The 14,958-nt window shown below is 27.2% G+C and overlaps 1 protein-coding gene across 1 annotated transcript in view; it reads right to left on the minus strand.

Moving 5' to 3' along the window:
• The window catches only part of LOC119666888 (transmembrane protease serine 9-like), a 67,501-nt gene extending 55,855 nt beyond the window's left edge, over positions 1-11,646 (minus strand). The window contains exons 1-24 of the mRNA XM_038076166.1: positions 11,517-11,646; positions 10,077-10,257; positions 8,493-8,534; positions 8,404-8,430; positions 8,292-8,348; positions 8,161-8,231; positions 7,482-7,774; positions 7,245-7,425; positions 6,837-7,185; positions 6,285-6,317; positions 5,998-6,024; positions 5,907-5,933; positions 5,775-5,848; positions 4,869-5,158; positions 4,624-4,804; positions 4,194-4,545; positions 3,515-3,618; positions 1,718-2,010; positions 1,481-1,661; positions 1,073-1,421; positions 532-564; positions 253-279; positions 162-188; positions 30-103 (exon numbers count right to left, since the gene is read on the minus strand). Of these exons, the coding sequence (XP_037932094.1) occupies positions 30-103; positions 162-188; positions 253-279; positions 532-564; positions 1,073-1,421; positions 1,481-1,661; positions 1,718-2,010; positions 3,515-3,618; positions 4,194-4,545; positions 4,624-4,804; positions 4,869-5,158; positions 5,775-5,848; positions 5,907-5,933; positions 5,998-6,024; positions 6,285-6,317; positions 6,837-7,185; positions 7,245-7,425; positions 7,482-7,774; positions 8,161-8,231; positions 8,292-8,348; positions 8,404-8,430; positions 8,493-8,534; positions 10,077-10,257; positions 11,517-11,625 (3,382 nt within the window). The 5' untranslated portion in view covers positions 11,626-11,646. The remainder of the gene's footprint in view (positions 1-29; positions 104-161; positions 189-252; positions 280-531; positions 565-1,072; positions 1,422-1,480; positions 1,662-1,717; positions 2,011-3,514; positions 3,619-4,193; positions 4,546-4,623; positions 4,805-4,868; positions 5,159-5,774; positions 5,849-5,906; positions 5,934-5,997; positions 6,025-6,284; positions 6,318-6,836; positions 7,186-7,244; positions 7,426-7,481; positions 7,775-8,160; positions 8,232-8,291; positions 8,349-8,403; positions 8,431-8,492; positions 8,535-10,076; positions 10,258-11,516) is intronic.
• Between the last annotated feature and the right edge of the window lie 3,312 nt (positions 11,647-14,958).

Genomic DNA, 14,958 nt, shown 5'->3' on the forward strand with positions numbered 1-14,958 from the left:
CAAAATATAACGAAAACGTAATGTCTTACCTTTTGTAGCTGATCGTTCTGAAAAATTATCATCAAACGTAGGTATCGGTACTTTAGTCGTGGGTTTAATAGTGCTAAAATATAGAATATAACTGAATTCATAATTTTAATTTAAAAATATATCAATCTTACGTGGTTGTTGTTGGTATTATATAAGGGCTGTAAAAAATAATTCGTTTAAATCGAATATATCGGCTCAAATAGTAATATTTTTAAGACTTACGTGGCAATAGTTGTCGTACTCTGAATGCTAAAAGTATAAAAAAGCCACAAATCTTTTTTCATATATCTTTAAATCTTATTCTAAAGTACATATCTAACTTAACTAATAAAGAATGATGCGTTTAAAATAAATACTGTTAGATGAAATGGTTCTTGATTCAGATTAATTTATAGACAACACTAATGTTGTCTCGATTTTGATACTTGAATTTGACTGTGTGCTATGGGAAATAAAATTCATATAGATTAAATGAATCATTCAATCCTAAAATCAACTTACATGGTTGTGGCAGTAGCAGTATTCGTTTCGGCACTAGAAGTAAGAAAATAAATTTATGTCAGTTACTTATATATAGAAAGATATATATTTTGAAAACTAAGTAAAATAATAAAATATTAAAGAACTTAATTTCAATACTCTAAAGCTTCCCTTACAAAATATAATATAGATATATATATAATATATATATAAATATAATATATATAATATAGAAATAAAATAATTAATATTTGCATATAATAAATATTTTTAGGCAATCCTGACAGTATTTTGATCCTCTATAGTTTAGAACCAATGTACAGAATTGATACCTTGATATATATTGATATATTAATTAATATATATTAGAAGATAACTTTCATTATTAACTTTGAATTCTTTTGCCTAAACTGTTAAAAATTCAGTATCAATTCATTTTTTTTTTTTGTTACTGAAATCAAATTATCCATAATTACTAACTAATTTTAAATATTTACTAATTTTTTGTTGTTAAGTTCTAAAACTACGAGTAATATAATGAAAAGTAAAACGTTTTAATTACTTATGTTGAGATGATAACACTTCTTGAGGCCAGACTATACGCTCAATAAAATCTATATATGCATCGACCCGTGTAAATAAGTTAGTAACAGAATTTGTGTTGCACTTGCTTGCACCAGAAAATATACCAAGTACCCGATAATTATTGTTTGAGTCCAATGTCAACAATGGGTCACCATTGGCACTAATGCAAAGTTTTTGGTTAAAAATTGTAAATTCGGTACACATTTGTGTGTGACGAAGTTCAGACTCCATATGACTGGCTGCACTATTTGCGATATAACTATTTTCACAACTGCTTAAGGATATATCCGCTTGAACAGCTTTAAGCAAGAATTTGAAATTTTTATCTGTATAGCAAAAATAAATGGAGAACTTGAAATAACAAGAGAAGTATAAACAATTTTACCTCTAACTGCTCCAGGCTGCCAGTATGACACCATTAGCTTCAACTCTGTTGAGTCATCATATTCTGTTTCTAAACATATCGGATATACATATTTGGTATATGATATTGGATTGTTTAGTTCAACAATAGCAATGTTGTGGAATGAAATGTCTGGTGTATATTTTGGATGTAAGTGAATTATCTGTAGAATATAATTTTTCATAATGTATACGTTTTTATTTGTTTTGTGGTACTTACATTTATTTCTCCATAAACTGCATCTGTCATTTGTTCCTCATGAAACGAATTTGTTATACCAAACCGAACCATTCTTGCCTCCTTACTGCGATTATTAAAACAATGAGCAGCTGTTAGAACAAATTTTGAGTTAATCAATGTTCCAGTACATTCATACGACACCGGTTCCAGTGGTTTGTCTAAAATTTTAAAACCAATTTCTCCAACAAATCGAAAATCTCCCTGCGTTAGAATCTGTTCGCTATCATCTAATTCATTTGTATCAGGTCCATTTGCCTCAATAATATTGCAAGCTTTAAATTAAAAAAGAATTAGTGAATTATTTTCGAATACATTTTTCTCTAAAAATAAATAACTACTGAAGATGCAAGTACGTAGTAAAGGAACTTTACAATACTGATTACAAAAGAGACTTTAAGCTACTCAAAAGAACCATCCCAACTGAACTATCAAACACAAATTAAAAATACGGATTATGTAATATTTATATATAATAAACATTAAACATTTGACTGTTTATCACATAACTTTGTAACTTCATTAAATTTGTAAGCATAGCCTAACTTATGCATCATGCCTTTATTAAAATCATTAGATTCACTTAATGCCATTAGATTTGGTCTATGATGCCTATATATGAGATTTTTTTAACTGCATGAGAACTATGGATATCAATAAATTTGCAGCTGTCGATATCGAATATCAAACTGTGTTGACATTTCTGTTCAGTAAGGTTTGGTAATTTATGAATCGTTTAACGCTAGAACAATTCTTCCGAATTGTGAGAATTTTCTTTGAGAAAAATAAATCTGTTTGCAAAGTTCATAGAACAATTTGACGAAGAATAGCGTTTAGATATGAAGCTCATTTCTGATGAAATAGTTACGTCAATAAGCAAAATTGCCATATATGGACCGGCGATAATCCTCAAGCTGTTAACGAATCAACCTTACATCCATTAAAATTGGCTATTTAGCGTGGTTTACATGCTGATGGTATCGTCGATTCTTACTTGTTTCGCAATGGAGAAGAATGTACCGTTATGGTGAATGGCGAGCGCTATCAAATCGTGCTGAATGAATTTTTATTTCTAAAAATTATTAAATTAAACATTGACGACATTTGATTTCAACAAGACTGTGCAATTTCCCATATAATGCGCTTAGCAATCTTTTTATTGTGAAATCAATTTAGTAAAATCTTTATTTTCAGAAGTGGTCCTGTTAATTGGTCTCCTAGTTCGTGGCATTTAATGCCTCTCTTTAACAATTACCTTTTTATGGGGCTATGTTAAGTCATTGCTTCATGCCGACAAATCAGCAAGTCTTAAACCATTGGAAGTCAATATTCATGTCACCATTGACGTCATACGGACACATTTTTTTCACATAAGAAAAAATAGTCACAAATTGGACTGATCAAATGTCCAATGTAACTCGTTGCCGCGGCAGATAAATGTAGGAAGCCATATTCAAAAAATAATACCATGAAATTATCTACCAGATTATAATAGATAACGTTTCATTTTAATAATGTTGACGTCATATGGTCACATTTATAAGAAAAAATAATCACAAATTGGACTGATCAAATGGATCATGTAACTCGTTGCCGCGACAGACACATGTCGAAAGTCGTATTCAAAAAATTAATGCCATAAAATTATCTACCAATTATAATAGACAAGGTATCATTCTAATAATATTAGTGTCTTATATTGCACACATAAATTATTATAAATCTGTTTAAAAGTTCAGTCATATAAATTATATTAGAAAGAAAAACCAAATATCTTACCTTTTGTAGCTAAGTGTTCTTTAAAGTTTACTGTAGACATAGGCGTCGGTTCTATAGTTGTTGTTTTGATAGTGCTAAAATACGAAGGTTCTGTAGTTGTAGTTCTAAAATATAAGGATAATTTAATTTATTATTTTAATTTAATACTAATACTAAAAAGAAATAAATCTTCAGTTAATAAAAATCCATAAAAATCAATGGACTTATCCAAGATATACATTTTATGGTGATTCACAATGATCATAGTCCATAAACCAATTTAAAAATCTTCTCGATGGACCAGATTTAAAATATTATCTTAGATAAATAACATTAACATAAAATAATTAACACTTGCATGTAAATTTTTTTTAAAACGTGACGTAAGGAACCTATTAAGTTCTGATACTAGAATTCAGTTTCAGTGTACAAAGTTAATAATTAATATATATTAGAATAAAAATTGTATGATTGTATATTAATTTCAAATTCTCAATAAGGTTGATAAAATTTTTTTTTATGAAACTAAATTTTAAAGTAAATGCGCGTCAGCATTTAAATATATATTTTTTTCTAAGGAAATAATCTTATACCTAATAAACAGATAATTAACTAATTAATAAGCAAATTAAAAATATTCACTAAGATTTAATCCAAAATTCTAAATATAATTTTAATAAATAAAACTAAGTCACGTTACTTGTGTTGCGATGATTGTATTTCATCCGGCCAGACTATACGCTCGATAAAATCTAAATATGCATCAATCCGTATAAATAAATTACTAAAAGAATTTGACGAGTTATAGTTGCTTGCACCAGAAAATATGCCAAATATCCGATAATTACTGTTTGAGTCCAATGTCAACAATGGATCACCATTGGAACTAATGTAATATTCTTGTTCAGGAATTTTGAATTTTGTGCATATTTGTGTATCTTGCAAATCTTGTTGCATGTGATTAGGTACACCACTTACGATATAACTATTTTCACAACTATTTAAAGATATCTCTTCTTGATTAGCCTTAAGCAAGAATGTAACATTTGTATCTATATAATAAAAGATATATGTGATTAAAAACTATAAAATAAAAAAATGCGAAAAGGTAATAAGCAAATAATATTTACTTGAAATCGTTCCAGTTTCCCAGTAAGACATCATCAGCTTCAAATCCATCGAATCATCATACATTGTTTCTAAACATATTGGATATACATATTTGGTATTTGAAATTGGATTTTTAAGTTCAACAATGGCAATGTCGTGGAATGAAGTGTTGAATATATATTTTGAATGCACATGTATTACCTGTGTACAATTAAATATAGTTTTAAAAAATATTTAAACATTTCTCTTGTATTATTATATTTACGTCTATTTCTTCATAAACTGCATTTTTCAGTTGCTCTTGATTCGAATTACTTATACCAAACCGCACCATTCTTGGCTCTTTATAGCGATTATTAAAACAATGAGCAGCTGTTAGAACAAATTTTGAGTTAATCAATGTTCCAGTACATTCATACGACACTGGTTCCAATGGTTTGTCTAAAATTTTAAAACCAATTTCTCCAACAAATCGAAAAACTCCCTGCGTTAGAATCTGTTCGCTGTCGTCTAATTCAATTGTATCTGGTCCATTTGCTTCAATAAGATTGCAAGCTATAAATTAGGTAATAATATGTAAAATTATTATAGGATATGAGTACTTGTTAATACAAATTACTGCTGAAAATGCAACTATTTAAATCTTCATAGTGTCAGATTGATATTTTAATCTAATTAAAAGGTAAAAATCTTTCTACTCGTATTTATAAAAAAATATTGACTCATTATCAATATACATATAACACTACTATTTAAGTTCTAAAACATGACTGTAATATTGGAGTTTAAATTTTTTATATTATATTTTCAAGAATTTAAATATAAAAGTAAAATATTTTGATGCTCTTAAACCAAAACTAAACAAATGGAGTCGTATCTTAAGCAGCAACGAAATGTCACAAAATACTTATTTTTACTATTTGGTGAAACCGTTACTGAGTCACACTAAGTCCCAATTATATTAATCAACGATTAAACAATCTTGTGTAGGTACTAGAAAATAAACTGAGACGGTATGGCCTTATCATAGGACATAAGACGAAACATAACATAAGACGAAAGCTATTTTTTCAAAAAAGTCATGAGCATTAAATAAACCGCGTCCAAAAAGGAGGACAACAGCACACGACCTGGGCCTGGGCCAAAATATAACGAAAACGTAATGTCTTACCTTTTGTAGCTGATCGTTCTGAAAAATTATCATCAAACGTAGGTATCGGTTCTTTAGTCGTGGGCTTAATAGTGCTAAAATATAGAATATAACTGCATTCATAATTTTAATTTAAAAATATACCAATCTTACGTGGTTGTTGTTGGTATTATGTAAGGGCTGTAAAAAATAATTCGTTTAAATTTAATATATCGGCTCAAATAGTAATATTTTTAAGACTTACGTGGCAATAGTTGTCGTACTCTGAATGCTAGAAGTATAAAAGCGACAAATTTTCATATATCTTTATATCTTATGTTAGAGTATTTATTTATATCTTATTAAGTAAATAAAATAATAAAGGATGGTGGGTTTTAAAATATTACTGTAAGATAGAATAGTTTTGGGTTAAGTTTAATTTATAGACAACACTATTGTTGTCTCGATTTTGATACTTGAATTTGACTGTGTGCTATGGGAAATAAAATTCATATAGATTAAATGAATCATTCAATCCTAAAATTAACTTACATGGTTGTGGCAGTAGTAATATTAGTTTCGGCACTATAAATAAGAAAATAAATTTATATTAGTTTCTTATATATATAAAGATAAAAATTTTGAAAACTAAATAAAATAATAAAATATTAAAGAACTTAGTTTCACTACTCTAAAGCTTTCCTTACAAAATATAATATAGATATATATACAATATATATATAAATATAATATATATAATATAGAAATAAAATAATTAATATTTGCATATATAAATATTTTTAGACAATCGTGACAGTATTCTGATCCTCTATAGTTTAGAACCAATGTACAGAAGTGATACCTTGCTATATATTGATATATTAATTAATATATATATTAATATATATTAGAAGGTAAGTTTCATTATTAACTTCGAATTCTTTTGCCTAAACTGTTAAAAATTTAGTATCAATTAATTTTTTCTTTTGTTTACTGAAATCGAATTATCCATAATTACTAACTAATTTTAAATATTTACCAATTTTTTGTTGTTAAGTTCTAAAACTACGAGTAATGTAATAAAAAGTAAAACGTTTTAATTACTTATGTTGAGATGATAACACTTCTTGAGGCCAGACTATACGCTCAATAAAATCTATGTATGCATCGACCCGTGTAAATAAGTTAGTAACAGAATTTGTGTTGCACTTGCTTGCACCAGAAAATATACCAAGTACCCGATAATTATTGTTTGAGTCCAATGTCAACAATGGGTCACCATTGGCACTAATGCAAAGTTTTTGGTTAAAAATTGTAAATTCGGTACACATTTGTGTGCGACGAAGTTCAGACTCCATATGACTAGCTGCACTATTTGCGATATAACTATTTTCACAACTGCTTAAGGATATATTCGCTTGAACAGCTCTAAGCAAGAATTTGAAATTTTTATCTGTATAACAAAAGAATATAGAGAACTTGAAATAATAAGAGAAGTATAAACAATTTTACCTCTAACTGCTCCAGGCTGCCAGTATGACACCATTAGCTTTAACTCGGTTGAGTCATCATATTCTGTTTCTAAACATATCGGATATACATATTTGGTATATGATATTGGATTGTTTAGTTCAACAATAGCAATGTTGTGGAATGAAATGTCTGGTGTATATTTTGGATGTAAGTGAATTATCTGTAGAATATAATTTTTCATAATGTATACGTTTTTATTTGTTTTGTGGTACTTACATTTATTTCTCCATAAACTGCATCTGTCATTTGTTCCTCATGAAACGAATTTGTTATACCAAACCGAACCATTGTTGCCTCCTTACTGCGATTATTAAAACAATGAGCAGCTGTTAGAACAAATTTTGAGTTAATCAATGTTCCGGTACATTCATACGATACCGGTTCCAATGGTTTATCTAAAATTTTAAAACCAATTTCTCCAACAAATCGAAAATCTCCCTGCGTTAGAATCTGTTCGCTGTCGTCTAATTCATTTGTATCAGGTCCATTTGCCTCAATAATATTGCAAGCTTTAAATTCAGAATTACATATTATATAGAATCATTGAAATCGAATTAAAGCTACTGGAGAGCACTTGTACTGGAGTGCTAAATTTAATAATTCATATTATCGTTTTGGTATTTTAAGTTGTTTAAATAATAAAGATCTTTCTACTTACATTAACAAACCAATCCAAAATTAAATTGTGCTTGGGGGTTAGTGATGATAAATTTTTTAGCGGAATGAAAATATTTTATTAATTTAGATTAAGAAAGAAAGAAGATATACGTTTCAATCTCTAGTATATATTATTAAGATGCTACTAAATGATGTGAGAGTAAGTGATTTTAATAATATTTGATGAAAGATTTAATTCAATATTTGTATTTGCATCTAACAGTTTTTAATATTTTACCTTTTTTAGCTGGCGTTTCTGAATAGCTTTCTGTAGTGGTTATAGTATGTGTTGGTTCTTTGGTAGTAGTACTAAAAATATCACAACAAATTACTATAAGTTATTCCTAAAATTTTGAAAAATGATCTTACGTTGTTGTAGTTGGAGTTGGAGTGGTTATGATATATGTTGGTGTTTTGGTTGTAGTGCTAAACAAATCGAAACAAATTTAATTATTTCTTTAATTTTCTAAAATTATCTTACGTTGATATAGTTGGAGTTGTCCGGATGCTGTGAAAAATGAAATTCATAAAAATCACATTTAACTTTTAAAACTAAAAAAAAAAACTTACGTGGTAGTAGTAGTCGATGTAGTCGAAGTGGTTGTTTCTGTGCTAAAAATAATGAAAAAAAGTATATATCATATATTATTTGTTTATTTAGCGATTCAACGAAATTCAGCAAAATAATAAATGCAAAATTAATATAATTTCAAAGACATATATTTTGCATAAACATTTGTTTCAAAGCTATGTATATATTACTAATTGCTTTAAATTAAATATATATGTTTTAATATCTAGTATATTATAGATTATTTAAAATGCTATTAAATGATGTGAAATGATCTCTCTAAACTTAAAGTCGCTTCTGACAAAACTTTTGTTCCAAAGCTACTACTAATTAGTTGGGCAAGTGAAGTGAAAGAAGGCAAAATCCTATTTAAGAATCTTGTCGGACAAAACTTAAAGTTTAACAACAAATCTAACAAATTAACAAATGCAAATATTTGCAATATGTTTAATGCTTCATCTGGATTATCCTAGAAATTAATGTCAAAGATGTGTAAGTGTCTCTTTTTCAAGCGCTGAGAAACGCAAATTACAGAAGTGGCTGTAACGCAGTCCCAATATATAGCCCAATGTACTGTTTAAATCTATATTGTCTTAGGTACTTCTGTTTTGTTCCTGTAAATCAGTTTAAAAGTTCTAAAATTGAATTTTAAGGAAAAGTAATCGGTGAGTGAGGTTATATCGAAGAGACAACGAATATCCTTAGGAACTTTTATTACTATGCTTCTTTCCAGGCTTTATTCACCTAATATTTAGTATAAACTTATAATATTATATCCAATTGTATGCTCAAATATATTTTTTTGTATAAAAGCAAATTTTCCTGAAATGGCACATCAATATATGTTTAATATATGTTTAATTTTATTGGTACTTATTTTGTACGCGGGTATCTTGAATCGATTTTCAGTACAGCTTTCCTTAGTTGATCTGGATGTTCGTTTAGAACGATTTTTGTCTTAAATGTTTTGTTAATCTTCTATGAATATTATTTATAGTATTTGTGAACATGATATAGCCTTAGCACCGAAAGTTTTTGGTAACAGAGGTTTCAGAGGTTTCATTACGGAAACAAAATTTTATTAGCTTTAGGATATATGCAATTATTGACATGAAATTCGACACGAAAAATTTAGAACTACGAACTAAACAAAAGAATTTGACATAATCTATCATATGCTAACGGCAGTATATAATCATTTTATTCTTTTATCATTCTACCATTGCCATTTCATTAATATTTTAACGTTATCTATCTGTGTTCACGAAAACTCTATTTCCAAATTTATTGAATAAACGATTTGGGAAGTTGTTGACTAACATTCAGACAGTTAGAAGGAAATTGTGTCCTTTACGGTTTTAAAAACTTAATAAACCTCTCCCACATTTCTGGTATAAAATATACGTAACATAAATATTTTAAAGTCATCAATTTTAATGTATTATTATGACATATAAATTTTATATTAAGTAATATAATATTAATATTTATAATATTCTCAATATATATAAAAAATGATATTTCATAAAAGCCTATTATTAGGACCCAATTTAATAATCTTATCAAATACTTTTTCTACTTACTCTGATTGACCTCTGGTTCGAATAATTGGACAGCATACTATTTCCTCATATATTCCATATCCACAGCGTAAAATATCTGAAGATGTGATTTGTTTTTGCTTGATTAGAGGCTCTAGAGTTGTACATTTGGATGCTAAAGTGCAAACACCTCCTATTGACTTTATGGCACACGTATCTCCTTCTATGCAAATTAAATTATTAATAGTCAAAAAAACAATTTAATTTCAAAAGAAATAAATGTAAGCAAAAACTAAATACATTATAAAAGTACATTAAAGAATCTTGTTAATTGTTTTAATATAAATAAATTCATAAACAAATAAAAGATGTCAAACTCAATTGATTGACCGAACTGTAAACGCTGCTAAAACAAAATCAAATCATTTTTGAAAGGAATCATTATGGACAATGGAAAATAGAATAAATACTATAATATCCACCGCAACCGATCACCGTCAAAAGCCGATGACCGCTCATAAACGACTTCAAGACCTGGATTGGCAGCAAACTAGGTTATGTCGAGTGTTTGGTGGGATTGAAACGGAATTGCCTACATCGAGTGCAATGATTATTAATGTCCTTTACTGCTCACAACTAGACAGCTTGAATGCAAACATTAAGGAGCAGCAACCAAAAGTGGGTTGTGTTCTATAATGACAATGTCTGATCGCTTACTTCATTAATGATTGTCTGCAAATTGATGGAACTTGGTTAGAAAGAAAAAGGAAAAGAAAAGGAAAAAATCAACCGATCGAAAAGTTATTAAAAATCACTTGACAAAGTTGTTGCCGATAAATCACAAGAGTTTTACACTGACGAAATTATGAAACTACTCGAAATATTACAAAAGGTCATAAATAACAATGGCTACAAAAAAACGGCCGATACTTTTTATAGTACTCAATATATGCATTAAAAACTCATGGCAATAAACAAAATATTGTGGTATGTAAAAGCCCTTATAAGAATATATATAATGTGTGATGTAGTGCCTGCTTTTTCACTACTTTGACATTGTTCAGTGAATCAGTGGAGTAAATAAAGTGGAGGTATTAATAATCGCACTTGATTTATAAAACTAGAAATAATGTCCTGGTAACGAGTACTGCCTTAGTATCAGTACATAAAGAACAATTGTTTCGGAACCAGCTAACAAATGCCGGAGTTACAATATTCAATGCATGAACTTGTTGATACTCAGTTTTTTCCAGAAACATACATGATCAAAATTAAGCGCTCTTTATACTCTTGCCTTTAAAGGTGGGTTTTAGACGATTAAGTATGTAATAAAGAAAATCTATAAGCTAATTTTATTTTGTGTCTTTCGCAGAAGTATGAACCATTTCTATTACAATAGTTAATTTTATCAATAAAACTAATTACATATATACAGTTCAATCAAGTTTTAAATTTATATGAATATATTGTAAATATACTTACCATATAATCTCTGAGCACCGACATTGTGCAAAGCTATCAAAATTATTGCTGTTATATACAGGCGTCGAAAATGTTGAATGGTTTGTAGTTTTGAAAAAGTTTTAAACATTTTTTTGCAGTTAATATATTTTTAAACCTATTAAAATTTAATTAAATTAAAAAAAAATCAGAAATCTTTCTATATTAGTATATAAAACAAAAATTCTCCAAATATTTGAACACTTATAAATTATATTATAATATTTTATAATAGATTAAATTTGACTAATATTCAAATTAAATTCAATGAAAATAAAAAATTATTCAATATCAAAAGAGAGCCTAACAAATACGAGTAAATGATTATTATACTATATAAAAACTCATGAATTGATGTGAGGTTCAAGGTTTTTAATTAAAATTATATTAAATTATCTTAGAGAGTATTCACTTAATAATCAATAAAAAAAAGACTTTTGTCAAACGCGGCAGATGTTCACTGGTTAAAGATAAAATCAATATAAAATATAAACAAACAATTTTGATTTAAAAATAGCAACAAAAAATATTGTATTGTATTATGTACTATATAACATTAATTTTCTTATTAGCTGTAATTTTATATTTACATATATTTAGTCGAAAATTAATTAATTAAAAAAAAGGTTTATAGTATAGAGTATTTTAGAAGATAACTTGATTGACATGCAATCATAAATGCTGCAATATTGTGAACATTTCCTAATAGTGGCGCATACAAGAGGGATTTTTAGGTTTAATCCCATACTTTTGTTAGAACTTTGAAAACTCTGAACTCTGAACTCTAAGTAAACTAATAGCCATAGTTATTTATTTAAGAGGACCAACGACTTAAAATATCCAGAAGGGTAAGATCATATGTTCAACCTTTTTTTTTTAATAATCTGATTGTGTCGGGTGCTGTGAAACAAACCAGCTGCACTATAATGCCATTTAATTAAAGAATAATATTTACCTATAGAGCTCTCAATTATTTGTAACATTCATAGCATCTTTCAAACAATATAGACTTATAATTCCACTAGCCCATAAATCTTACTAACGCTTACTCATGTTAATATGTCAAAACGATCTAAATATAAATCAGTAACTAAATGTCCAAAATGGTTGATACTATAAGAGCGTTTCCAATTTAAGAGTTTACTTATGAGTTCAGTTGAGCACTGACTGTATAGGTGTGTGGAGCTAAAGGAGTTATAGGTGTGTGAAGTTATTTAATACAAAAAACAATAAAAACAATCTTACCAATCTAAAAATTAAATCCTCACATATTAAGATATTATACGTATTTACATTATCCATTCTATGGCACAGATGCAGTCTCTCATTACTTTTTGGAATCATGTATTGAATCTTAAATATTTGTTATTACAAATACTTTTGATTTATTGCGGAAATTCAAAACAGCACACAAAAATCTTCTTGTATCACTTAAGTGCAGTTATAATACAATATTCTGAGATTTTTTATTTGCTTGAATTAATAAATAAATATGAATTTTGTATGAGTCACACATTCTTTTCAAAAAAACAATACTGTGATGTTAAAAATCATTCGATCGCATTCTAACTAAGAATCCTTAGTATAATTAACAAGTATACAATTGTAGCTTATTTTTACAATAAATATATAATTATTGTTTCTATATATAAGTTTGAAAATATAATTACCATATTATGAAAATAAATAATGGATTTTACTGTTGTATAGGTTTTGCTGCAACCATTTAATATAGATAAAAAAATGAAAAATTATTTTAGGCACAAATAAGTATTTATATATTTTAAAGTTTTCATGTGATAAGGTTTTATAACTACGACTTTAACCTTTCCACGACTTATTATACTACGTGGTCGTAAATGATAGTCTTTTCTTATATGTTGATATAGCTAAACATTACTTTAGTTTATACTATATTTAAATAGTCTTATATATTTAAAGCTGTCTTATAATTCCAAAAAAATAAAAAGTCAGGTAAATTTTTAAACTAATGTAAAAATGACAAAATAAAAAATCCTATCATCCTGTAGTATGATTTTCTCAGCAGTACTATTAAATTATTGAATCTTTTGAAATGAAATATAGTAAGGACTGGCAAAAATGTGGTTCAGAGAGACTGAAACAATCAACAGACCAAATAATAAACCCTGCTTTAGCTTCACTACGCGATAAATTTTTAGGACATGTATTTTTAATAATTGAAATTGCCCTCCAAGATCATTCCATGAGTCACAATGGAATCATTGGACCTTTAATTTTGAAGTTATTTTTGTTTCCTTTTGGAATGACAACATTAATTGTAATTTATATATTTTTAATATATTACGAGTATGTGTACATTAAGTATTTATTTTTTAATTTGTATATATAAATTCCAGATATTTTTTACACACAGTGCATAGGTATAAAAGCACAAAAGTCGACATTATTTGTCATAATAACTTCTGACATAACATACATCGAAAAAATCACACTACATATTTTCTACTAAACTAAATTTAGATTAATTATATCACATATCAAGACAGTGCTCAACTTTGATATCGATCGAATGAAAAGATATGTCTTAATTTACATTTATAAAATAAATATATTCATTAAGATAAACAAGAGTCAAAGTACCACTCAACAATAAAATTGCAACAAAGGAAAGTAATAAAAAAATTTTGGAAACAACAAATAAAAATATTTCTATAAAAACATACATTATCAAAAAAATTAGATGTCAAATAATTATAAGTCGCTTAAAATAAACACTAAATGGGTCTGGTGAAAACCCAACATTTATACATTGGGAAATATGTATAATTTTTGATTATTCAGTACCTTTTTACAAATTAGTCACCAGCTAAATTTTCTTATATAGTAATAATTGTTTGTAATTTATAAAAAACTTTAATTATATATGTTTTATTAAAAATCTTCTCATAATACAATTTTTGTAGTGCAATATATATATACTATATAAATTGAAAATTATTTTTGATTAGATCGTCAAATGCACAATAACGTTGACAGAATTTTTCACTGATTTTATATTATTAAATACTTTTATTGTATTTATGTTTTAGACAATTATATTATTTCATTTATATACAAATTTATTGAACGTAAACCTCGAGTACACAATAAATGTCTTGATTATACGATCTATTCCTGATTAGATCGTCAAAATGTCAAGTTATTTATAGTTCAATCATATTATATAGACTTACTTAAATATTCTTCTTTTTTATTTTTCCTATATACCAAAAGCAACAGGAACAAAATGATTTAGCAAGCTTTGTTGATAAGTATCTCAAGATAAGTAATAAAGCACATTTATGCACAATTTTTATATATTAAAAAATTAATATTTTGCTTAATGTTAATGTTTACTAACAAAAGTTAACAAACATTATTCATATATTTGTTAACAAAATTT

The sequence above is a fragment of the Teleopsis dalmanni genome, chromosome 1, assembly GCF_002237135.1.
Source record: "Teleopsis dalmanni isolate 2A chromosome 1, ASM223713v2, whole genome shotgun sequence".
In the NCBI taxonomy this organism is placed as follows: domain Eukaryota; kingdom Metazoa; phylum Arthropoda; class Insecta; order Diptera; family Diopsidae; genus Teleopsis; species Teleopsis dalmanni.